This window comes from Pelmatolapia mariae, linkage group LG13 (genome assembly GCF_036321145.2).
Source record: "Pelmatolapia mariae isolate MD_Pm_ZW linkage group LG13, Pm_UMD_F_2, whole genome shotgun sequence".
NCBI lineage: Eukaryota > Metazoa > Chordata > Actinopteri > Cichliformes > Cichlidae > Pelmatolapia > Pelmatolapia mariae.
The window spans coordinates 2,835,932-2,862,101 of record NC_086238.1 but is presented as its reverse complement, the minus strand read 5'-3'; the positions used below and the strand labels follow the sequence as shown (position 1 = coordinate 2,862,101).

At 39.7% G+C, this 26,170-nt stretch overlaps 1 protein-coding gene across 2 annotated transcripts in view; it reads left to right on the top strand.

Annotated features, from left to right (window-relative positions):
• Window positions 1-5,266: 5,266 nt before the first annotated feature.
• The window catches only part of slc8a1b (solute carrier family 8 member 1b), a 136,791-nt gene continuing 115,887 nt past the window's right edge, over window positions 5,267-26,170 (top strand). For both annotated transcript variants that reach the window (XM_063490967.1, XM_063490966.1), the window contains exons 1-4: window positions 5,267-5,691; window positions 18,974-19,896; window positions 22,126-22,290; window positions 23,015-23,805. In XM_063490967.1, the coding sequence (XP_063347037.1) occupies window positions 19,021-19,896; window positions 22,126-22,290; window positions 23,015-23,805 (1,832 nt within the window). In that variant the 5' untranslated portion in view covers window positions 5,267-5,691; window positions 18,974-19,020. The remainder of the gene's footprint in view (window positions 5,692-18,973; window positions 19,897-22,125; window positions 22,291-23,014; window positions 23,806-26,170) is intronic.

Here is a 26,170-nt window from a genome sequence, read left to right as displayed (position 1 = left end):
TTGCACATGTGGGTTTCCTATTCTTACTCACTTTGTATGGCTTTGTGTGTGTACAAGTATATGCATAACCGGATGATAAATTTGCTGGTTTTGGCATAAAGCTTTACTCATATTTTAAACTGCCACATCCTAATTATACCAAAATGTAAACTATCCTTTTTCAAAACATCAGACTAGAATTATTATAATCATGACAGTCAAATAAAATGCAGAGATAACGATACTTCTCAGCCTGTATCCTACAAGGACTTAATGTATTGCAGTTTGACAAACTACCACATGCAGAACTTTGAGTTGTTTGCTTTTTCCCAAAGTGAACAACAATGAAATTCCTTTTCTTTTGACTGCTTCCCTTAAGGGTCACTACAGCGGATCGTCTGTCTCCATTTCACCCTACCTGTAGCATCTTTCCTCTGTCACAACATCCTGATGAGTTTAAGGGCTCAGTCACTCATTTTGGGTCACACCAAGTAAAACACTGATTTGGTTTAGTAAATTGATGACAGTAAAACGATGACAGTAATGGAAATGCTCATTTGGGGGTTTTAAAATGGAGCTTCAAGACCAAAGGTGATTTCATGGGAACTGTCCATCTTTATATTGTTGCCATGTGTTACTCAGTGCTCACATTCATACAATACTAAGCTCTTATATAACTCACATAGGTGTGTTTAAAAACGTGTGCATTTCTGCTCCAAAACTTTAAACTGTGATTCTGTGGATATTTATTTGCATTTGGAGCAGCCCCAAGTGGCACTTCCACTTTGGCTTAATTTTTCAGTCTCAGTGGATGTTTGCTGCTTAATGGACACTTTACTGTGCAACTTTGTGGCAGGAAAACATTAAACTAAACATTCAGGATTAACATTTCAGCTAAAACTTTTAAAAAACCAGATGGCATCACTCTCAATCGAACATTCTGCAGAAAGGGCGGAGACAAAAGTGGAAAAGTTAAATTTATGGATGAAACTTTTCTTTTTTTTCAACATACTCTCGCTAACATTTGTTGAGTTATATAGCGTATGCACATTTTTGCAACATTAATGCTTAACTTCCTCAGTTTAGGAAACTCCAAAGCTGCCCATGGATTACCAACACGCTACTGCTGATGAGTCATAATTTATCCATAAGAAAGTAGATTGTGGCTAAATAGGAAGTACCTATTTGAAGAATTTGGCAATTCATTTTAACAGTTTAGAATTGTATACGTATATTTTTATTTTAGTGGTACAAAAAGGTCAACAACTATAGTCAAAGGTATCTTTTGAATTTCTCTGATATTAATGTTATTGATCCTGTTGTTGTAAATCAACAAACTATAACAGATTATATTCTACATGATTCAACAGAGTATAATAAGCAGAGCAGTTATAAAAGAGACACCGAGCCAGAGTTTGCATGCATGAAATTATTGTAGCAGTAACCATGTATTTAGACTTTAAATGTATTTCTAATTTCTCCTTTCTACTTGAGATTAGTGGGACATGAAATTAAACTAAGGACCACATACATTTTTCTTGCTCATATGCCAAACTGCTATGAGCAAACTCCTATGCCCATAGGAATAGTTTGTCACAAACCGGTCTGAGTAAAATGTGCTAAACGGCTGCATTCCATTTGCAAGCACACTGCCTATTGCACATTTCACAGCATATTTCTCCCTTTCTTTCTGCAGCACATTAGGTTTTTCAGGTTGCTACTGTTTGTAAAGAGTTGGAGATAGTGGAGTAATGTTTTTTGCCTTGAGCTTTTTGCCTCAGGGACAATGCAGGTTAATCAGTATAACTGTGAATGATCCCAGTCTGCTAAATGGCTAATTTAGCAGACTGTTGTCCCTCTACCTGTATTCCAATTGTGTCATATCCCATCAATTTAAAGCTATACCTTTATTTAACCTATGTCCCCTGCATATGCTTGCTGTGCTCCTGCAATTTTAGCAGAATTGTTTGATTGACAGTTGTGAGAATTTCTGTGCTCTGAGGAGGCACCCAGGGCTGCAACACCTCTGAATTATGAATGAACAGGCTCAAGCTCTTACCTTCCTGTGTCAATGGAGCACATGCAGTCTATAGGCGTTCTATTCAGCTTTTCTTCATTAACACCTTTTAAAAATAATTTGGAAGAAATAAATGTAAAAACAAATGCACTGACCTGAAATGATTAATTGAACAGTTTGAATTTCCATTTAGTACATCTGTTAGTGTGATCTTCAAAGATCTTTGAAGTTGATCCGAACTTCAAAGTTCGGATCACAGCTGACCCTTCTCACCCTGGACACAGTCTGTTTGACCTGCTCCCCTCAGGCAGGAGGCTCCGGTCCATTCGCACCAGAACCTCTCGCCATAAGAACAGTTTCTTCCTCTCTGCTGTTGGACTCATGAACAATAACCATATGACTGTTCCCACCACTAACACATGACCCTACACTGCGTTCACTGCATCATCCCACGTTTGGCACTGATCCCCACCTGCACTCATGTATATATCTATCTACTTAGCACTTTTAATTCTTATTTTTATGTCTATTTAAGCATTATATGACAGTATGTTTGCACTAAGCACCGCAGCAATTTCCTAATGTTGTAAACCTGCTCAACATTTGGCAATAAAACCCTTTCTGATTCTGATTCTGATTCTAACATAATCCTCTTTCCCGAACCTTAAAAACCTCATTTCAGATACCCATGCCTTTCTCTGCTCTATAGCATCACCCTGCCAAGCCTGTAGTAAATCAGCTGGTGAGCTGGCTGCATCACCAGGCAGAATTCATGGGCTCATGGCTCATCATCTCTAGGGATATCACCTAATAGCACCTATAGGTTAATCCAGGAGACTTCTTTGCGATTTCTTTGTCACTCATCATGCAGCCCATTATTCATCCCATCCTGACAACTCTTGTTTCCCAATTGTACTCCTCTAACCTCATTACCCAACCATTCACTTCCTCAGTAAACCACCTTATCTGTTTCTCTACTTCCTGACTCTCCAGCTGTTTCTCTTATAAGACCTGTGACACTTGGTTTGCCCTCTGCCTCTGAGTTGGGAAAACTTCCCTCTGGCATATTAGCTTTGCTTCTGCTCCTCTTTAAATTACTTCCCAGCTTCCATTCTGTTGTCGATTCTCGTGTTGACTCTATCTGAGTCTGAATCTTTCTCTTTCTCAGAATGAGAAAGGAAAAAGATAGACAAGCAAGAGCTTGTCTATTCTGTTTCACTGCTTGATTCTATATTTTCCCATCAAGCTAGTATCTGTCACTTGTTTTAGTGTCCCTTTCAGAGCCCTTTTGTCTGCTGCAGTCTGCATCTATCCAAATCTATACCCCGTGGTTGCTGATCCTGCCTTTTGAAGTGTTATACCCAAGTTGCCTTTATTTGTTTGTTCAGGTCTCTCTTCAAAAGTCTGTTTTTGAAGGTATAATTTCTTGTTTTTACACATGCAGATGTGTACTAGATGTCTAAATTCATGTACTCTTGGTGAATTTTTGCTTTACTTCAGATTCCCCCCTGTGACAGGGCACTTAACCTAAAACTGGATTATCTGTTTTCACATAAATTAATGTACTGTGTTCGCCTTCTTCATCTGATAGGACTGACAGGTTAGACAAGATTTTTGGATCAACTTATTAGCTGTATGTGGCAACCTTATGATTATTGCATAAGATGCTAACTCAGAGAGAAAAATGATGTCATCTTCCCATTACAGGGCTGGGAGAAGTAGGGGAATGGCATGCAGTAAAATTCCAATTAACCAGTAATCATAAAGGGAATCACTCCTTTAATCACTGCTACTACTAATGAAAAGATTCATATGAATAAATACAAAATGAATCATGTTACCTGACAGCAGAATCTGACCTTTGTGCATTAGCAGTCAATTCCTCGAATCTGTTTATCTCCTTGTTGTTAAAATCGGTATCTTTGGCCGCCTTCCAGTTAAGTGATGAACATGTTGAATGGTTTGCAGTGCAGAACTGTGTACTGACTGATGGACCAAACTGTTTTCATAAAGCATATGACTGGCCTTAGAGTGCCAACAAATTATGTTTTCTTGTATAAAGCAAAAAAAAAGGATACTCTATTACTGAAGACTAATCTTTTGAAAAACTGTAGTCCTGTGGTTTCTACATCTATGGAAGTTTCTGTTGCTGGAACGCGGTCTTTTCTTTCGCAAAACACTGTTTCAACACCTGTCTTGCTCATACATTTGATTTGTAGCTCAAATACATGTATTCAGTTGTTGTACAGTTGAATATTTCTTCTTCCTTTGGCACAGCTGATCAAGACATCCTGATTGAAAGACTCATTATTGTAGCTCATTATTCCTTTGCCTGAGCAAACCATCCCTGGATCTTTTACAAACAGTCCAACATCCTACAAGGCTTCTCACCAGGTCTTCTAAAAGGTGTCACGTGACACTGATTCTATCCTCTTTTGGGATCACTTTCAGAGCACTTCTTGGGCAGATGCCTCTCTATATTAAAATAAACTTTTGCATTCATGTGTAACTACTAAGTTCTGCCATTAAAACAATTGTTTTTCAGTGTTCTCATAGTCGACTCCTGCATGTGAATGTTAGTCTGTTGTAAAAGATGTCATTAGCTGCTTCCAAGTCACCCCTAGTTTCCATTATGACCTCTCTGCCTCTCCCCCTTGCAACACTCCTATACGCACTGTCTTTTCCAACTACAACATAAAAGAAAATCTTTGCACAGGACATTTTAAGGGCTGAGCAAGGCGGGATGAGGAGACGCTGGGGATTAAATGGAGAGTCCTGGGATAAGGGGACAAAAGCTTCAAGCCTCAGGGAGGGAATGGTCAAGAAACTGGTTGCTACACCTACATGATACTTTGTTCTTGTATATGTGATCCAATAATAATGATAAACCTCTCTTAAGAAAGGAAATTAAGACATGGATTATCATAACAGTGTGACATGTTTTTGGACTGTTTTCAACTGGACATTGATATCATCCTGTAAGCGAATATGCCAGTAACGGAGGGGGGCAGAGTATCCGAGAGAGAAGCACACAGTGTGTATGGACCTATAAACACACATGCTGAGAGAGAGAGACAGAGAGAGAGAGAGAGAGAGAGAGGGAGGGAGAGAAGAAGGGAGAGAGAGACAGAGGCTGAGCTGATCCTCAGTCGGTTTGTGAGGGAACAGGCGAAAGAGAGACCTGCTCACACGCTGACACACATACACACACACGCACACACACACAGGCACACTCTCAGTCTCATACACTCTCGCTCTCTTACTCGCGCTTGGGGGGGGGGGGACGGGAAGGGAAGAATGAGGAAGAAGTCCGATCTGCTGCGCGCCTTGTCCCAACAAATGCGGGCTTGCTAATGAAGCACCGCTCCGGTCATCCGATCATACAGGTCAGCCAGGTCGAACTACATGGAAACGAGGAGTAGGCAACAAACGAAGATAACAGCAACAAATAACCAGGCGCTGCATGGGAATCCAGACTCTTCCCTCCTTTCGTGCGTCTCGATCGGTGGATACGCCGTCTTGGCTGGCATATAAGAGCTCCCTGCGTCTCCATTACCATTACCCACCACTGGCTTACTTCTACTACTACTACTACTCCTCCTCTTACTCCTTGTTCTACTAATATTATTAGTAGAGCTACAGTGCAGCTTTTACTACGGACTTCTCCGGATCGTGGCCACTCAAGGGAATAAAAGGTAGGGCACTCTGCAGTTTTCTGGGTGTGCTTCATTACGGATAATGACATTAATAGCGATGTGGACAGCTTTGCATACATTTTGCGGCATTGTCTGGTAAAAGCAAGTTTTACACAGGGAGGTAGAGTGAATGGACCCTTTCGTCTCGTGGAGCTCCGACTGAAGACTGAAAGCACCATGCGTCGGAAGGCTTTGGATGCAGTGTGGAAACGATGTTCCCTCACTCCCATTCTCCCCCACCGAGCTTTCCACACTGCGCCTTTCTTCCACTGTGATTTGGAAATGTACATAGATTGAAGCGTGGGCTTAGAAAGCACCGAGTTCGATGGGAGGTGCTTATCAATGGTTTTTCGCCAAAGTGAACAGACAGCATGGTTTCATGGGGTGTATTATTTTTTTTTCTTTATTTGCTCTACACGTCCACGCTCCTTCCACGCTCTCCACTCCTCTAGCCGCCTGCCCCACTTATTTATAGAGTCATTACGGATGCAGAGCACGTTCAGACAACCATGCTCTCACCTTTTTATAGGCGTTCAATGTGGAAGTTGGGTGACAAACATTCGCAACCAAAGCTAAATTTCCCTGCTCTGTATGGTAATCCTTGTAAAGAGTGAATGCGCATTGAAAGACACATTTGAGCAATTCTGCAGGTTCCACGTCCTGTGCGCCAAGCAGTGCAATTCGGAGGTGATGGAGTGCCTTTGTGCATCAGTGGGGAGCAGGTTTCGGGGAAAACCTGCGCGTGGACCCGGTGTTTGAGTTTCAGTGGGCTTCTGATTTAGTACTTTTTACTAACAAGTTGGATTTAAAGACACGGAGGGAAAAACTGGCTTAATTTTTGTTTAATTTTCTGTCTGCTTTTGGGAAAGGTTTTAAAACCAAACGGTAGCAGAGCTTCACATATTAGTTAATGTAAACCTATACCGTAAAGTAATTATTGTCCCCGTGTGACACTCCAAGTGCCTCATCTGTTGAGGATTGCTTGGCAAATCAGGAAGGTATCATGTAGGCTTTCTAGGCATTTCGCTTTCACCTGACATGAGTCGGGGCTTTAATGGTCATGACACAGAGGAACTGGAGCTCGTTCAGTGTGGATGATATAAAATATTTATTTTTAACAATAAAAAAAGAATGTCAGTCAGTCTTTACAGCTTTATTTAACTCCTAGCAGTGCTACATTTAATTTTTTTTAAGAACTCGCCCTGCTGCAGTGATGTTAATCCAGAGTAGGTATTAAGACAAAACAGTTTAAGATTTTCGGTAAGAGACCCATTTTCCAATAATAAAATTGGAACTTTTCCCATATCAGACACCAGATTCAGGTCGCCTCTCAGTGGGTGTACATTAGGCTTGTTCTTAACCTGGTTGTGTGAGAATGTACCACACATGCACGCAACTTCCACACTTGTAGGTGACAGCCAGTGTTGGGCAAGTTACTTTGAAAAAGTAATTCAATTATAGTTACTAGTTACTTCTTCAAAAAAGTAACTGAGTTAGTAACTGAGTTACAATATCCTAAAAGTAATTAATTACTTGAAAAGTAACTATTGCGTTACTTTAAAAAAAATGTTTAACCCTCTGGGGTCCAGGGTATAACTGGCCATTTTAACTACTTTTGATTTTCCCTCCACATTTTACCTTTAAAAACTATTTACTTTGCCTTGTTTGGTATCATCCTTTTCAGCACAACCTCACGTGTCTGAATTTACAGTCATGTTTTCATTTTGACATACTGTATTAACACAATTGATCTAAAATCAGACAAAAACCATAAAATCAGAGTAGAAAAAGTTATATTCTTTACTGTAACAACCACAAACATCTTTAATGAATCATATTTCATAACTTTAAATGCAAATATTAATTGTCAATTTTAAAATCCTATGCACAAGTTTACTTTTACCCTTTTTTAAAATAACCATTTCAAACTATTTACAGAACAATCAGCTGTTCTGCATTCAATAAGATGCCACAAATTATTTGTGCCACTCCAAATATTTCTGTCCACTATAAAGGAAAACATCACAGCCTGATACCTGCAGGTCTGACAGCAGCAGGTGTATCACTCCTTTTTCTACCTGGAGACAGCAGTCACCTTATTGTTCTGACACACAACACAAAACTATCCACAACACTACACACTAACTACACAAGACAACACATTAACTACACACTCCAAACACGCTAAACGTCACAAATCTCTCACATCTCAAAACTCGCTCTCTCTCTTTTTCTGCTCTCTCTCTCTCTCTCTCTCGCCGTCACTCCTAAAACTTCCGCTGTTTTTTTTTTTTTGTTTGTTTTGGTCATAAGCAGAGAGTGCTTGCTAGTGCTGTCCTTAGACAGTAAACGTGACGAAACTATTGAGGAAAAAACAGGCTTATATATTGTTTATCATGACTCTGGTTTTACGTGGCCTATCAACATAATTTATAAACTGGTATATATCACCTTGTTACTTTGTCTTTAAGTGGTCGTGTGATTAGCTTACCACGACTACTTTATTCTTCCTCAGTCAAACAGCAGCACTCATGCGATTGTTTTGCCCCCTTAGCTCCAGGTGTTGTGCAAAAAGTGATCGTGATTTTCGCGTCTGCGGGAGCGCGCGCAGCTGCTTAAAGCTGTAGCGTCCAGATTACTTACGTAGTCAGCTACTTCCGTGCTACTGATATAAGATGCGGTAAGCTGAACACAGCTTCAACCGTCTGTTTGTTGAAAAATAGTAACGGACCGCGTTTCCTTGTTAGTAACTGTAACGGCGTTGTAACGATAGGAATAGTAATTAGTTAGATTACTCGTTACTGAAAAAAGTAACGCCGTTAGTAACGCCGTTACTTGTAACGCCGTTATTCCCATCACTGGTGACAGCTAAAGCTAAGTCAGTGCTCAGTGTCTGAGAGGAAGCTGAGTCTGTGACTAGACATTTAACTGTATCTGATGTAAATGTAATAATTCTGTATTATTAATGCGATGAGTGTACTGAAAAAAATTCCAAGTCAGATATGAATTCTTTTTTTTTTTTTTTTGCATTAAAGGACGGGAATTTTTGTTTTAATCCTAATAGTAATAGTTCAGTTTAAGGCTTTGTTTTCCTCTATGATTGTTAGGTTATGCTAATATTAGGTCAAAATAACTTTTTTTCAAGAATGACATCATTTGAAAAAAAATATTTCCATTCATCTTTTTTTCCCCACACATCCCTAAGCTGTTCTGCTTCTTTCAGCAAAAGAGACCCTGTTCACTATATAGTTTACAGTAAACAAGAACAAATTAGGTGATGCTTGTGATAATGCAACACTGAGGAGAAAATCATGAGAAAAACAGTAAATTTTGCTACACCTCAGACATTCCCTTGTAAAGTAAATGCTCCCTTTTCACTGTTTTGCCACATTTTTTGTCAAGGTGTTTATGCTAATATAGTCAGTTCAACACTCAATGGGCAAGTAATTAGCCATTCAAGATGAGCTCAGAGACGGGGTCTATCTATTAGAAATCAATGTGCAGTTTGGTGCAGTCACTGAGATTTATCATTATTCTTAGTAATTAATTATGCTGATTAGTGGGAATCCTTAGCTCAATTTGTGGGTGTATTGCTATAAAATAATGCTGGTATAGATTCAACGAGATCCTGGGAAAATTCCTCAGAGATTTTGGACCATATTAACATGATAACATGACATGGTTACTGCCAGTTTGTGATGAGAATCTCCCACATCCCAAAAGTGCTGTCTTTGGATTGAGATCAGGTGACTATGGAGGTCATTTGAGTAAAGTGAACTCATCACCATGTTCAAGAAACCAGTTTGAGATGACTTGACCTTTGTGACAATATTCGTTATCCTGCTGGAAGCAGCCATCAGAAGATGGGCATTGTCAGCAACTATACACATGTAGGCTATGGCAGTTAAATGATGCTCTGTTGATAGTAAGAGGGCCAAAGTGTGTTAAAAAATCCCCCAGCAGCAGCAGCAGCAGCAGCAGTGTGAACCAGAAAAGGCAGTATGGATTCATGTTTTCGTATTGTTTATTCTGACCCTACGATCAGCACAGAAATCAGACACTCATCAAAACGGGCAACACTTTTCCAGTCTTCTATTGTTCACTTTTGATTAGGCTGTTCTTAACTGACAGGAGAAACACCTGGTGAGGTCTTCTGCTGCTGTGAGTTCAGAGATGCCCTTCTGCATGCCTTGGTTGTAATGAGTGGTTATTGCCGCCTTCCTATTAGCTTGAAGCAGCCTGGCCAGTCTCCTCTGACCTCTGACATCAACAAAGCATTTTCACCCAGAGAACTGCCACTCACTGGATATTTTCTTCTTGTTTCAAGCATTCTCTCTAAACTCTAGAGAACCTGTCTCACATCAGCAACCATGGCATGTTCAGATTCACTTAAGTCATCTTTCTTCCCCAACTTGAATGGGTTGTCCTGATATACTTAAATGGACTTGAGTTTCTCCTCCATGTGTTCCACATGTCATCCATGAGCGCATATCAGTAAAGTCAAATACAAATACTACAATAGTAATGGTGGATAGAAAATGTATTAAAACCATTGTAAAGATCATTACTTATACACTAAGGGTTGTTTTTGTTATAGAAATGCTAGACTCTTTAATTCCTTTAAAAGTGTGCTAATCTGTGAAAGTTAAAAAAGCAATACTCAGTTCAATAAGATCATTAGAAGGAAATGAACATGATTTATTGATGTACAAATTCGGTTTTAGATATTTAGTGGTTAGACTCAGCTGGCCCATCACACCAGAATTTAATTCCAGCGGTGATAGAGATTAGGGCAGGACCCCCGGGAGTTTAGATGCTGGTAGTGGAGATGACGACGTAGGCTCGAATGGAGGCTGAGTAATAGGGAGGAGGTTGGTTGCATGAAGGCATCTGCAAGATGTTTGGACTTGATCAGTGATGTCACAATCAGCTTGACAGCATGGGAAACTGGAAATGGTGTAAAGCTTAGATTGGCTGCAAAAATCTGGGAAGCAGAGAGATGTGTGACGACAGATCTTCCTTATTTAACTTATGCATAGGCTTCATTTCTGTAAGTGCTATGTGTTTAGTCTTAGTCAACAAAGCCAATGGCCATTGTACCTTTATTTTTGAGTGAATAGCGTTTACAGGAAATGGAAGCTTTCTGGAGTCATTAGTTGATTTGAATACTGAGTATCAGACATGGTGATAAAGTGTCGGTGAAATAGGTCCAAATATGCATTGTGTCAAAGAAAAACATTTGACTTTTTATTAGATGTTTGGTGTAGAACATTTTCAAATTTGGAACTCTTGGCTTAAACAAGACAAAACTAGACACTTAAAAATAAAGCTATATAGTTTGATTGCTGTTCAGAAGAGAACTGCACTGACGTATCTAATTATTTACATGTGGTGACTGTTAACTAGAAAGGAAATGCTAAGTCCGGTATTCATTATCAGCTTCAACTTCCCTTTATTTACTGAGCAATTGCACCCAAGTAGTGTCTGCAGGTTAAATAACAGCAACTGACACAAACAATAGCTGGTATCCAGCTCCTCAAGGGAATGTAACTCTTAAGCTGCTAGATGCTTCTTTATGATCCCCAAGCTAGTCACAAACATTGTCTGTCAGCAGTTTGTGTGCAGTGGTTTTATTAGTGTGTTTATTTTCTTGATAATATCATCCTCCCTGTGATAAAAAACAGGTTTTTGACAGTACTGCAAGAGGTCTAAAGTGGCACAGTCACAGGCAATAAAACAAAAACAGAGCTGGAAGTCCCTAAAATGCTCCATAAAGCTGAAGAAACCTACTGTGAAATTATTTTTTTGTTACACAATATGATGTCACCTCATGATTTGTGGAAGGGCACTGTCAAAAATATTTTTTTCAATGTTTGACTATTTCAGATTACAAAATACATGAAGCTGTTGTGAAGATTTAATTGGCTGCTGGTGGCGTGTAACGTTGTTACTGCATGTTCTTAGAAAATTGCTTCATTTTTAGGAAGCCTGATGACATAAACTATATAACCATATAAGATAAAACCACAGAATTCTTGTGAAATTTGAACCTATTGAAGAAAGGGGAAGATGTCATCTCTTCTTAGCAAAATGTACATAATGCAAGATATTTTTACCCACGTGCTTCCTTATGTGGATTATACCATAAACATAGAAAGGGTTAAAGATGGCAAAGTTGAAGATAATTATGTGCCTTATATCATTTCCCATCTCTTGAATGAGTAGGGAACTGTAAATAAGGGAAATCATTTGATAATTTGTTTCAGCCTTTAACAATTTAGTTCTTTTTTTTGTTCTTGCACAACTCCTGTTTCTTCATCATTGCCCTCCCACACATTCATGTCTCTTGTCACAACCCAGGTATTCAGATAGTCATTGGTCAGACGTAAAAGTAGGAAATAACCCAGTGTACTGCAGTGGCAGTCTGATCATTTCCACCTCTACAAATGTAATAATATGACAAGACTTCTTTGCTGGGGGACTGGCTGTTAGAGAGATCCAGATAAAAGGGCTCAACATCATTCTAATGATGGTAAATGCAGACCATTAATCTTCAGTTGTTTCCAGGCGATAGTGTGTGTGTGTCTATTTTGGCCTGTGCTTGCACTCACATTCAGTGGAATATCCCTGTGGTTTTATTTCATTTGAAGAGGTGAGATTATGTTAGATTAGCCTCCTGTTTGCTAGCTTGTATTTTTTCTTTTCATCTGCCTATCTCTGATTCTCCTTATTGCTAAACTAGGTACTGTTTTCCACATTACACTCCTCTCCTTCAGTCCCTTTCTTCTTACGTCTCTTGTGCTCCCATTTTTATTTACTTTTCCACATTTCTTTGTCTCGCTTTCACTCACTGGTTTAAATATTTTATTATCGCCTCCTGTCCCATAGCGAGGAAAATGCATCGCAGATAGGCTGAGAGCAGCACGCTGAGGCTGTTACCTTCACTCACTGCATTCTCAAGCACACCATTTCATTTTATTTTCAATTATTTTACCACTATGTTATTTGCAAAAATATGTGATTCAGTTTCAGATAAACATTAGAAGTTTATGCAAAATGTGAGGTCTTGTCTTATGTATTCCTCCTGACTTCCCTCTGTCCTTGTTCTGTTTCCTGTTGGTCTGATCAGCTGCTTTCTTGGCATCTTTGGGTGCTATCTTCAAAGGCTCTCAAGACATAACAGTTCTGGGCCAGAGAAGCAACAGCTTGTTTCGCTGCAGCACATGGTTTTCGTTTCGTTAACTTTACGCATTCTGTCTTTGTTGTTGCCTCTGGGGAGTAAGATTCAGTGGTCCAGTTTCTGTGTCTGTTGTCTTTTTCTGAGGCTGGATTTTCGTCTGCTGTGTTCTTCTTGAAATGGAGCCAAGTTTTTGAGGTCATAACACTAGGGAAAATCATGACGGATATTCTGAAACCTGATATTTCAATTAGAAAATCCAAAATAGCAGCCACTGTTCAGCCACAAAGCCACTCAAGCACTAACAACAGACACGTTCCCTAAAGTTTGGCTCTGATACGATCCAGGTCATTATCTTTTCCTTTATCAAGTGGCCATTAATGTTACAGGATGTTCTTACAGGATGTATTTTGCAGGCAAGAAACAAGCCCTGAACTGTAAACAGTGTGGGTGATTATCTTATGTCATCTGAAGTGTAATCTTCTGATAAAGTGTTAAGCAACCAAAACTGTGTAAGGTAGGTCTATCAGGGATTCCTGTTCGTGAGGATGAATTTTAAGCAAGCCAGATGGAAAAAATGGAGGAAGGAACAGAAACTGGAGTGCTTACCCAGGGTTAGCCAGTGAACTGTGTTATATTAGGAACTGTGGCATGCGCAGCTGATAGTATATACATAATCTACTGCTTTATTTTTTAAGAATGCAGACTATTAACTATGTTTTATGGTAAAAGCTAGGAGACTCAAGCCCCAAGGGGAAAGGAAGAAAGCCTGGAAGTAGTTTAAATGACCAAATGATCTAAAAACAGCCAGCAACTTCTGTATTTTGTGCAGTTTAACACAATTCACCCTTCCTCTGTTTGTGAGAGGGCTCTGGCAGCTCCAGTGTTGTTGTCACTGCAATAATTTATTCATCCTTATGTTTTTTCCTGTTTGTCCTATTCAGGGTCACAGACCCATCAAAATTGCACAGATGAAATGAATCATTTGAACAGATAATAACACAGGAAAAACACTATAGTGAGCATTAAAGGCCGTGTGTTTTTAAGCAAGTGAGTTGCCATGTACCAGTAAGTACCAGAAAGTACCAAAAGCAAAGTATTTCAAAAGCTGACTGAGCTCTCCTCCACATCACAGATAAGAAAGGCATAACGGCACTAATTGTGACCTTCCATTAGTAGCTTATGCTGTGCCATTTGTAGTTTTTTTCCTGTGCTTGTGGACTTCTAGTGCAGTTTTTCTTTAAGTTGGAGGGCTGAATTTCCTAGTTCCTAGCTGGAATTTTCAACTGGAACACCCCCTAAAGTTGGAACACAAACTTTGGAGCAGCCTCACCAACCCTGACTTCACAATCCAAGATGGCGGCATGCATGTAAACGGCAGTAAAACTGTGAAACTTGTTATCAGGACAGCCACAGTTGTGTATTTGTGACTGGCTAAATAAGCCATATGAACAGCATTGAACAAGTTCTATCCATGAACGTGCTGCAGTGATGTTTTTAAGCCCCCCAAAATAAACAAGTGTGGTGCTTGTGGAGCAGGGCCTGCTGTGATTTTGGCCTTGTTTGGGTGTGTTTTGCCTTAGCTTAGAAAATTGGTGGCAAATAACTCTACAATTAAGAGAGTGCTTAAGGTCAGAGAAAGGTGAGTTCTAGTGCCAGAGAGCCTTGATGGGTTGCAGCTAGTGAGCTGTGTGTGGTGGCTGCTTACTGCTGCTCTGTGGAGAGGAGTGTGTGTTTTGTTGACTTAGCCTTTTTTTTTTTTTTTTTTACTTATTTTTCAGTTTCAGTTTAGTTTCAGTAACTCCTGGGTTTGGTTGTTTCCTTTCTTTTAAAGGTGATAGTCGTTTGTTTGTCCGTCTGTTTCAGTTTCATTTGTAATAAAAACATTAATAAAAACCTTTAATTTAACAAGTTCAACTTCATGTCTCCTTTTTTTTTCAACCCAGACACTTCTTGTCACTTTCCCACATCCCCTGTATGTTTTAGGGGAACGTAAAAGGTCCAATTGCTAATTGGCAATAATAAATGAATGGCTCTACCTCGCTAAGCAGGAAAACAAACCCCATTTTCCTTCCTTTTCTGACATTACTACTGGAAACATGCAAAGACTTGTAGCAATATACTGCTTCTGTTTGACATAAAAATGCACCTGCACCAATTGAGCAACATCAATCGTAGTAAAATTCCCACTCACGGCTAATTTAGAGGGATGGTTTACTGAATTTTTACACACCTACCCTGTTCCAGGTTCAGTTTGATTTTTTCTTTTGTCCTTTTTGACCATATCTACAAATTTTGGGACCTTTATAACCTCCAATTGTGTCGTGAAGCTTTAGAACATACACTCTATTGAATGGAGAAGAACTGGCTTTTGGTGTTATGTTCAGCCATCTGCCTTTTAGAAAAATGACATCTCTAAGTGAAAACAGCCAAATCCCAGAGCACACTGAATTATTGATCAGTTGGAAAAGTAACATAAAGGCTTTTGTGACCACACAAGAAGCCCGTATAAGGCAAAGAGCTGCTGACTACCATTAACCAAGGGGGAAATGGTTGGTTATGACCTTGGCAAATTGAAGTTTAATTAAGTAGACATGTAATTTTGTTGAGAGTTGATTTTCCTAATGTCTGAGCACAAAGCTCTTACACCACAGCAGAGCCCACTCAGTAAACATCGGGGCAGCAGTTAAACATTTGGTTCATTTAACCCAAATATTTAAATTCACCACTGGTGGATTTCACATTACAAAGTAACAGATTTAGCCAGCAAACATCTTCAACACCATTAAGCGAGACACACACACACAAATACTCTCCATACTGTATACTGTATTATATTCTCAATGGATTCTTGAAGGATCCTTTATTGTGTGTTTAGCTATGAATAGCGTCAGAATGGATTCTTGGCTTAATAGGACAGAAAATTTTATTCATGTTGAAAAAAAATATTTATATTTATAATAGTTATTGTAGTAGCTTGGCAAAATTGTGCTGTGTACAGCTATTGTCACATAGGAAAAACAGTGGTTCCTAACTGCAGCATAATCAAAATTATTGCGACAGTATGCAATGAATTTGTATGTATGCAATGCGATCTCATTACCCTTTAAATCATTGCTTCAAAGATGAGATTGTTTGTTCTTTTGTTTTTGTTTTGTTGGGCCGCAGGCTGCCAACTATTTGTTGTTTTAAGGGTTAGGGTGGGAACAAGATTGAAATTTTGGAAAATTCTGAAGCATTTTTTTGTATACATTATATTGAAACCTTTGTTTAATAAAAAGACTTTTGAAAGAAAAGAAAGAGATTAGGAGAGAATTACAATGGTAATAAAGCCTAAACCTCCACATTATAGAAGCAGTGTGGAACAGAATAAAAGGCAGCCAACATCCAAAGACGAGCTTTGACTGTCCTTCAAGAAGCCTGGAGAACTATTCCTGACTGCTTAAAAAATTACAAGAAAGTTTACCTAAGGGACTTCAGGCTGTGTTAAATGTGCTGGGCACATTAAAATTGACTTTCAATCTTGTTGTAATTGTATAATTGTGTATAATTGTATGTTATACATTGTTTTAATGAATGTTTGCACATGCTTCAATAAATCGCTGTCAGTTTTGGGAAGGTTACTTTTAAATGTATTCCACTAGAGAATAAAGAATACATGGCCCAAAAAAAAAAGAAAAAAAAAAAAAGATGAGATCCAGGGCTTTTACAGCTTGCAGTCACTTGCCATTTTCAAGGAGACTTTGGTGCGTCAAGACACTGATAAAACAACAGTAAGACAGAGTCAGTCTGCTATCAGTTTGTGATTGAATGGGGTCAAATGAACAATTACATACAGTCTGTTTGTGATATTACTGTGATTATCTATGATAAAGTGGCAAGAATCACAAGACTGTTGCTGTTAATTCACATTAAACAGAAATTCACAATAACTACATTCAGAAACCAGTCAGAACCTCATACCTGGAAAAGGTTTTCTGAAATCCCTCCTGACGTAGCTGCTGCAGCACACTATATTAACTGCAAATGGATAAAGGTGCTAGATGGAGGTCATTACCTGACTGACTGCAGTCTGTCCGAGTCAGACCATGTTTGTTTGGAGACAGGTTGCCTCCCTGTAGGCAACCTCTGCAATCAGCTTGCGATGGAGAATGTTCACTGAGAGTTTGGAGGTGTTGCATGCTCCAATTGTCCAAAGACAATTTAATTTAATCTAATGTTTCAGGAACTGAATGAATTGTGGGGCATCACCAAGGCAAGAATCACATAAAAAGTCTATTTATAACTGGGAGTAACACCAAGCTGGAAATGAGCACAACAGGCCACCTTCAATTTTAATCAAGCACATTTTATGGTTCAGTCATGACGATGTGATATAGCAAAATTCAAAGAACATTTAAAATTATTGGTAAGACCTGGCTTGACCATTTTTTTCTGTGAAAATATGGATTTTTTTTCAAGATTCTTTTCATTGTATTTAGACATAGAGACATTGAAAGTATAGATACAAACGTGCAAAATCTGTGTGGCTTTAATTCTGTGGAATTGTCCAGGAGAGGATGTGTGTTCTTCTCCTGAAGTTTAAACTAAATTATATAACCATCCACAACCCAGCACCTTTTATAGTCATGCAAATTTTGATGAAATTAGGTTTCACTAATGCAGAAAGAACACTTCAGGAGACTCGAATGTAAGCTGTGCAATATTTACAAACTACAGTGTAACTGCACTTTTTACAACTCACATGAACATTGCAATTCTAAGTTTATCCTTTCACTTGGAGCAATTTAATATTTTCTGTTCCTCCTTTCATTCAGATAAAGTATTTTCTAATATTTTGCCTATTGCTCTGCTGTCTGACCATCACATTGTTGCATACAAAAGTGCATACAATACAGAAACAGATGAGGAAAAGACTCCAAGGCCACCAAGATAGAGACATGCCAGAGAATTACCTTGAGTCCACTAATAGACTCATCATGTTATAGAGCAGAGTCCCAATGCTCTAATATGTTTGATTAATTCCCATAAAAAATGAGCGGCCTTGTGAAAAATATCCATGTTATTTTTCAGTGATTTGTTGCAATGCCAGATTCCCAATTATGTTGTTTTCCTTGGAGCAAGAATGTAGTTCTCGGATACGAGTCTGTTTCCTAGAATGTTAGGACTAAGTTGCATCAGTTTGCATGTTTTTTTCTATTTTCTTTGGTATCTGTCATTAAATGTCACTACATGGGCTTTTTATGACAATAGTGATTAGTCTGTGTGAATGCCTACACTTAAAACACAAATAAGCAAAGGTTAATTTGTGAACTACCCACATCTCAACGCTAAAGTGATTTTTGGAAACAATTTAAATAAGCCCAAATCAGGCGTTAAAAAATACAATCTGAAATAATTACTCACAATGCTACACCTTTTCTCTGAAGTGTTCACCGGGGGAGATTGATGAAGCTCTGTGGGCATCTTATGGGTGTGTGATATTTAAAAGATGTCTTAATAAAGCCACCTTATTCACAAGTTACTGTTGCTGAGAGAAGTAGACTGTTTTCATAAAGGCCACTGCCAGCAGTGTTATATTAGGTAGAGCAGAGTATTATTGCTACAGGACCGCTGCAGGGAAGTTTCAGAAGCTGCTCCCTGAAAAGCCAAAGTGCTGAGCTCAGGAGCTCAAGTTTATCTTTGGTGTGATTATTCAAACTTGGTGTCCTTAAACAACTATGCAAACATCTGACCTGAAACATGTCTGTTAATCTCTGTGGTGTTGTGTTTACAAAGGTCCTAATGCATTCATGTGAACTGAGCTATTTGGTTTTAGTCATACACCTCCCAACTTATCATGTACTTTATCAATGCTGACGTGCTCTTGTGAGTACAACATTCTATCATAATATTTCATGATATTGGCACCTTGCAGGTGGCATCATTTAGTGTAAGTAAACTGAAGTAAACAAATCTCTTCCAGTGAAAATCACTACACTATAAAAATCATGTTAAAGGAGATTTAAATGTTAGAATTCCCCACTGGTTCCTGTTTTCAACAACATCCATTTGTCTTATTTCTAATAATACTTTGTATTTTCTCCTCTTGTTTTCTCTCTGAAGGTTCAACATCCTCATTAACACCTCAGTGTACTGGTCTTGACACCAACATGGCCCGTCGGGATCACTCCTCCCGTCTGTCCCCGACCATGAGGTTAACAGTTGTTACGGTGATCCTCTTCCTCAATCTCCATTCCTCGTTGGCCGGGGCACCACCTGAGGCAAGCCTGGGTGGCTCTGTTTCGGCTGTGTCCACCAATAAAACTGAATGCAGTAAGCCTGAGCAGTGTTCACATGGGGTGATTCTGCCTATTTGGGAGCCCCAAAACCCATCATTTGGAGACAAGGTCGCTCGTGCAACTGTTTACTTTGTGGCTTTGGTCTACATGTTCCTGGGTGTGTCCATCATCGCAGACCGCTTTATGGCATCAATAGAGGTTATAACATCACAGGAAAAGGAGATCACCATTAAGAAACCCAATGGAGAAACCACCACCACTACTGTCCGGATCTGGAATGAAACTGTCTCCAACCTTACTCTCATGGCTTTGGGCTCTTCAGCACCTGAAATCCTCCTGTCCATTATAGAAATTATTGGTCATGGGTTTGAGGCTGGCACACTGGGACCCTCCACTATTGTGGGTTCTGCAGCGTTCAACATGTTTGTCATCATTGGGATTTGTGTGTATGTCGTTCCTGATGGCGAGACGAGGAAGGTCAAGCACCTCCGTGTGTTCTTTGTCACGGCCACCTGGAGTATTTTTGCCTACATTTGGCTCTACCTGATTCTGTCAGTGATCTCACCTGGCGTTGTGCAGGTGTGGGAGGGGCTGCTCACTTTCCTCTTCTTCCCCATTTGTGTGGTGTTCGCCTGGGTAGCCGATCGCCGCCTGCTGTTTTACAAGTATGTGTACAAGCGCTACCGCACTGGCAAGCAGCGTGGCATGATCATTGAGACCGAGGGTGATCGTCCACTTCCTTCCAAGGTATGATGCTGTCACTGTTACCACAGCCATTATCACCAGGGTTCATTTTCCACAGACTTTTTTGTATAAAGCATAATACTGTTTTTTGCATTTAACTAGTCAATTACTGAAATCTGGGGAATGCACTAAATAAAATGTCAGAAAGGGCAAGAAACACCTTACTACCTACTATACTTTGCCATGCTTTGGCATGTACAGTTTTTGTGCAATGAACACGAGAGTGAGGACAGGACAATGAACAGTTTTCTTACCTTCAGTTCAAATAAATTAGTTTAATGTGCCTGACCTTTCCTTTTTGGAACCTCCTTAAATTGCTTGATTTGCCCTGTTAGACTTTGTTGTTGTAGCAGTTTCTTGTTCCCATATGTCTTGATGCAAGCTCAATCATCCAGGTAAGTAAATCTCCAAAAGTTGATTCTGTTCATCTCGACATAGCGTTTCGTCACTCATCCAAGTGACTTCTTCAGTCTCAGCTGACTGCAGGTTTCCCCAATCTTATAAACAGTACATTTGCATAATGACTTAAACCAGCCAACCACTAATCAAAGACCACTGATCAATGGCCATGAGTACCATTCACAGAGAGTTGAGGAATCTCTGCAATCACAGCATTGTAAGATGGAGGAACATTGGTTTGAGCGCGGGACCAAGGAGGCCATTTACGTGAAAAGGGAAATACCATCTCTGAATCGAGGAGGGGGCCTAAGGGTACATCTTTCACCATCTTACAATGCTGTGATTGCAACTCTCTGTGAATGGTACTCATGGCCATTGATCAGTGGTCTTTGATCAGTGGTTGTTGGTCAATGGTCATGAGAATTTGCATAATTATGATGAAGGAACTAACCTCCCAGCCCATTGTTCCTTCAGTGGGCTAGTTTCAGTCATTATGCAAATGTACTGTTTATAAGATTGGGGAAACCTGCAGTCAGCTGAGACTGAAGAAGTCACTTGGGTGAGTAACGAAACGTTTCTCCCACTGAAAACACTACGTCCAGATGAACAGAATCAAGTTTTGGAGACTTGTTCCCATATCTCACCAATGTCTTACTACCAAGTTTTGCAGAAGAAAAAATGCCTTCCTTAGTGTCGTATAAAAATCTTAACAGTTATAACTAAAGCATATCAGACACATCTTTGAGAAGAGTCAGCTAGTAAAAACATAATTAAGCTGTCCTCATCCAAACACATGGTGGAAAAGATAAGGTGCTAAGGTATGTGCGTGAAGAGTGTTCATGAGTAATGTGTACCTCAAATCTGTATTACAGAATTACATTTTGCCATGCTAAACTATTGTTATGAAACATACACAAATACCTTCTTAAGTATTGTCAGCTATTAATTTCCCGTTTTGACTATTATCTGATGACACATGTGAAGATGAAGTGCATCACACACATCTAATTAAATCTTCAGTACTGTGGAGTAGGTTGTGTTTATTTGCTACAGTTAATTTGAAGCCTGGTTGTCTTTTCTTCTGCATTTGAAAGTTGCCCATGTTGTTATTGCTTGATGGCATTATAAAGAATCAGTGCTCCGTGAGTATATGAAGAACACCTTCATTTCATCTTCTGAAAAAGAAATCACTAAATTAAATTCAAATTTGTTCCTGAGGGAAAAAAAGAGTATTTCTTGCCTTCCCGTTTAAAGAGACGAAGGACGTTTCAATGAAATGATTCTCTATGAAAAATGCAATGTCAGTGAAAAACAGAATACTTCTTTATTCTGACAGCTACAAAATAAAGTGACATCCAAATACTGACGACTAATATATTACCTACCCATCCTTTGGGATCTGGTACTGCTAGCTTACCATGGTTACATGTAAAGTAAACCTTTGGAAATGTGAAAGCAAAAGTTTCAAGCAGAAACGGCCAGTTCTTGACCTAAATTTGGCTGACAAGACAAATAATTTTAAGGATAAAACAGTGAGAACTGAGCTTTGAAACACTGACAGATAAAACCCTCACTGACCAGTGTCTAGTAGCACCCTTCTGTGTTTTGATTGAGGGGTGTTATTGGACACCAACATGTGCACATGACTGGATTCACACAAACACTCATTATTTGATTTCATGCTTGTTGTTGTGTTCTCATCACATACATGCAGTTCTCACTTGACCTTTGGGATTACAGAAGAGCGACTAAAGAATTGATATATTGACAAAATCTTAAATGAGGTGTACTGATTACTTCTTCTTTCCGTCCTTCTATTGCTTCTGTTTTAAGGTGGACATTGAGATGGATGGAAAGATGCTGAACTCTCATGGTGTTGACTTCCTTGATGGTCCACTGGGCTTAGATATAGATGAGAAGGACTTGGATGAGGAGGAAACACGGAGAGATATGGCCAAGATCCTGAAGGAGCTCAAACAGAAACATCCTGACAAAGAGGTTTGTAACAAAGTCAGAAATATATCTTGCTATTGCTGCTCTAGTTGCACAAAACCAAAGGTAATCTGCAATATATAAAACTACTGCTGTTTGCTTTCATTTTTACAGGGTCAGATTACCAGTCTGTTGCAGAATATTAGATAAATTCTTAATAAATTCAGGCATTTCTATATATTTACAAGTGAATTTCACACTTATGTATTGGTGAATATAGAAAATCAATAGGAAACCAAAGACATTTCCAAATAAAAAATGCAGTATTTTCATTTGTTCTCTCACAAAGAAAATGCTGCAGACTTACTATTTACACAAAGATGAAATTTCTGAATTCTGAAAACATTTTCAAATAACATTTTTTTGTCCTTCTACAAGAAAAAGGGTTTTGCGAAAGAGAACTAAGTGGTTGGCTTGGCATGTAATTTACATCTGTTTTTTTTTTCCCAGACTGTGCTTGACTTACTGTAAGTGTTTGACTCATTATAACTTTACTGCTATTTGACAGTTTCTTGTTCAGTAGTCATTGATGTGACACGTAGTTAGATCTTATTTATCCATCTGAGCTTGATGAAACTCCACCACATTGGTTCAGTGACACACGGCTTTTAAAAACATAAAATAGGATACTATTTCAGCAGTCTGGGAGTCGGGATTTATACCCCCAGGAAATCTACTATTAATGCATGTTGTTGCACTCTTTGTGGCTTTTTATATTTTCTCTTACCAGGTGGAGCAACTCATTGAGCTTGCCAACTACCAAGTCCTGAGCCAGCAGCAGAAGAGCCGTGCTTTCTATCGATGCCAGGCCACCCGACTGATGACAGGTGCTGGCAACATCCTGAAAAAACATGCTGCTGATCAAGCACGAAAGGCTGTGAGCATGCATGAGGTTCGCTCAGAAACTGGCGAAAACGATCCTGTCTCCAAAATCTTTTTTGAGCCCGGTTCTTACCAGTGTCTTGAGAACTGTGGCACAGTGGCAGTGAATGTGGTGCGGCGTGGCGGCGACCTGGGCAAGACGGTTTCTGTGGAGTACCGGACAGAAGATGGCACAGCCAACGCTGGCTCGGACTACGAGTTCACCGAGGGTGTAGTGGTTTTCAAGCCTGGCGAGACGATGAAGGAGGTCCGTGTGGGGATCATTGATGATGACATCTTTGAGGAGGATGAAAACTTCTTGATTCACCTTTCCAATGTCAAGGTGTTGACATCAGAAAGCGAGGAACCTGAGGAGGGCGAGTCAGCTAATCACGTTGACTCAGTGGCCTGTCTCGGCATGCCATCCGCAGCAACCGTTACCATCTTTGACGACGATCATGCCGGCATCTTTACGTTTGAGGAGCCCGTATGCCATGTCAGCGAGAGCGTTGGCATCATGGAGGTGAAGGTGCTGAGAACCTCAGGGGCTCGTGGCGTGGTCATGCTGCCATACAAGACGTTGGAAGGAACAGCACGAGGTGGTGGAGAAGACTTTGAAGACTCTCACGGCGTCCTGGAATTTCAAAACGATGAGATATTGTGAGTAACTTTGATCAGTCTCTCTTAAAATCATTAACTGGTTTTCATGTAGATAATGATCAGCTTCACTGTCATTATCCTCATATTTTTCGTAATTGTTTATTATGCATTTTGTCAGTGTAATGTTGCAAATGTTATTGGTGATGAAGTGAAAAGGCGATGGTGTCAGTGCGATGTGGTGGTTGGGATGAGCAGTAAGGTGGACTGCTCTCTCAGCACACAACAAAATCAACAATGCCCCACCCCCTTTATGCTTTTTGCCTTGTCTCTGTTTCCTACTTTGCCTTACTTATGCTCTTCTTTTATTTTCATCAGACTGTTCAGACCTCTGCCTTGGTGTCTGCCGTGCTGCGATGTTAGTCTTCTGTAGAGTTTATTGATTTTTGCACTCTGTAGTGTAGTTTGACTTATAAGTTCCAGTGCCGAGAAGTTGGGAAAGTGAATTATTTGTTGGGTGGTCGGTTGTTTGAATTTCAAATAATTCGAATGTCAGAGCGCTGAATTTGAACGAGATGCATTGAGCTTTCTTTGAGTAAGTCATGCAGTGGAAAACAAAGAGGACCTAGACACTGGAAAAGGTACAAGAACTCAACAGACAGCAGGGAGCTGGAGAAATGCTAAGGAGGGACATCTATCTAGTCAACTTAATTTAGATACACAAAAGATTAAAAAAAAAAAAGTTGCCCTTTTAGGTGGCTTAAAAATGTGTGAGAACATCCCAGAACAAACCAGTCAAGAAGCCAGCTTGAAGTTTATTTGTCATCCTTCTTAGTTGAAAAGGGCACTCCACTGGAGCTCCATTTAAAGATCCCTGCTGTGAAATAGGAGCGGCACAGTTTAAAGCTCTTCTCAACCCAATGCTTAAAATCTGATGGTGACTCATGGTGAGGTTTGTGATGGCTATTTGACCACATTTGAAGAGGACTTTTACCACACTGTTGATTTTGCTCACGGCCAGCTGCTGTAGTCGTCATCCTGAAATTAGCTCCAGCTGTCAGTCTAATGTTTGTATAATACTGGTCAATATGCTTTGAAACTGAAGATAATTCTAAGTCTTCTATTCTTGCGTAATTCTTGTGTATATTGTTTTTCAAAACTGAAGTCCTTTCATTACCAACCATTATAAAGATTTTTTTTTTTGCCAAAACATTAGATGACTCAAAGACTGACTCAGATATTGGCAGTACAACTGTACAACTGTACAGCTGATACAGGTAAATGGTATTGTACTTAGACTGTAGCCTTGTATGTTAGTCTCCTAATAGCTGTTTTAACTTAGACTTAGACTTAGAGCTTTTTATTGTCATTGTGCAGTTTCTTGCACAGCGAAATTGGGTAGCTGGACCACAAAGGTGCTAAAGTAAGAAGAAGAGAAACCAATATACAATAAGGCTGAAAAAATAAATAAATAAATAAATAAATAAATAGAATAAAATAAAAAGCAGTGTATATGTATACATATGTGAGTGGAACTATATACATGGTGTATGTGTAGGAAACATTGAAACAGACTGGGACCAAAATAATTGCACATGAGCCAAAAATATTGCACAGAACATGGAAAGACTGAGATATTACACATAGATGATCAACAGCAGTGTCAGAGTGGATGTGTTGGGGAAGTCTTTACACACTCTTAGTTTGCATTAAGAGTTCTGACAGCCCACGGGAAGAAGCTGTTCTTTAGTCTGTTGGTTTTGCACCTGATGGATCTGAGCCTTTTTCCAGAGGGCAGGATGTTGAAGAGGTGGTGGTTAGGATGGAGGTGGTCCTTTATAATTGCCCTGGCTCTGGAGAGACATCTTGAGCTGGCAATTAAGTCCAGGGAGGGGAGTGGACAGCCGATCACCTTCTCTGCAGTTCTGATGACCCTCTGTAGTCTCTTCTTGTCAGCTGTTGTGCAACCAGCGTACCACACAGGGATGGCGTGCACCAGCACACTCTCGATAGTGGCACGGTAGAAGGACACTAGGAGTTCAGTCTGCAGCCTGTTCCATCTCAGAACCCTCAAGAAATGGAGGCGCTGCTGGGCTTTCTTTGCTAGGGCTGATGTGTTTGTGGACCAGGATAGGTCCTCGGATATGTGGGTGCCGAGGAACTTAAAGGAGGACACTCTCTCCACATAGTCACCTTTTAGGGATAGGGGAGGGGGATCAGTTCTTGTTTTGCGGAAGTCCATGACCACTTCCTTTGTTTTCTTGGTGTTTAGGGTGAGGTTATTGTAGTTACACCATTCTGACAGTCGCTAACCTTGTTAGCAGTAAATATCAAGCTCATTGTATCATTATGTTGTTCAGACTTTATTTACACATTGACGCGGTGGTTCTTGGCCAGTTTTGGTGGCCATATTAGTTTTGCTCTGGAC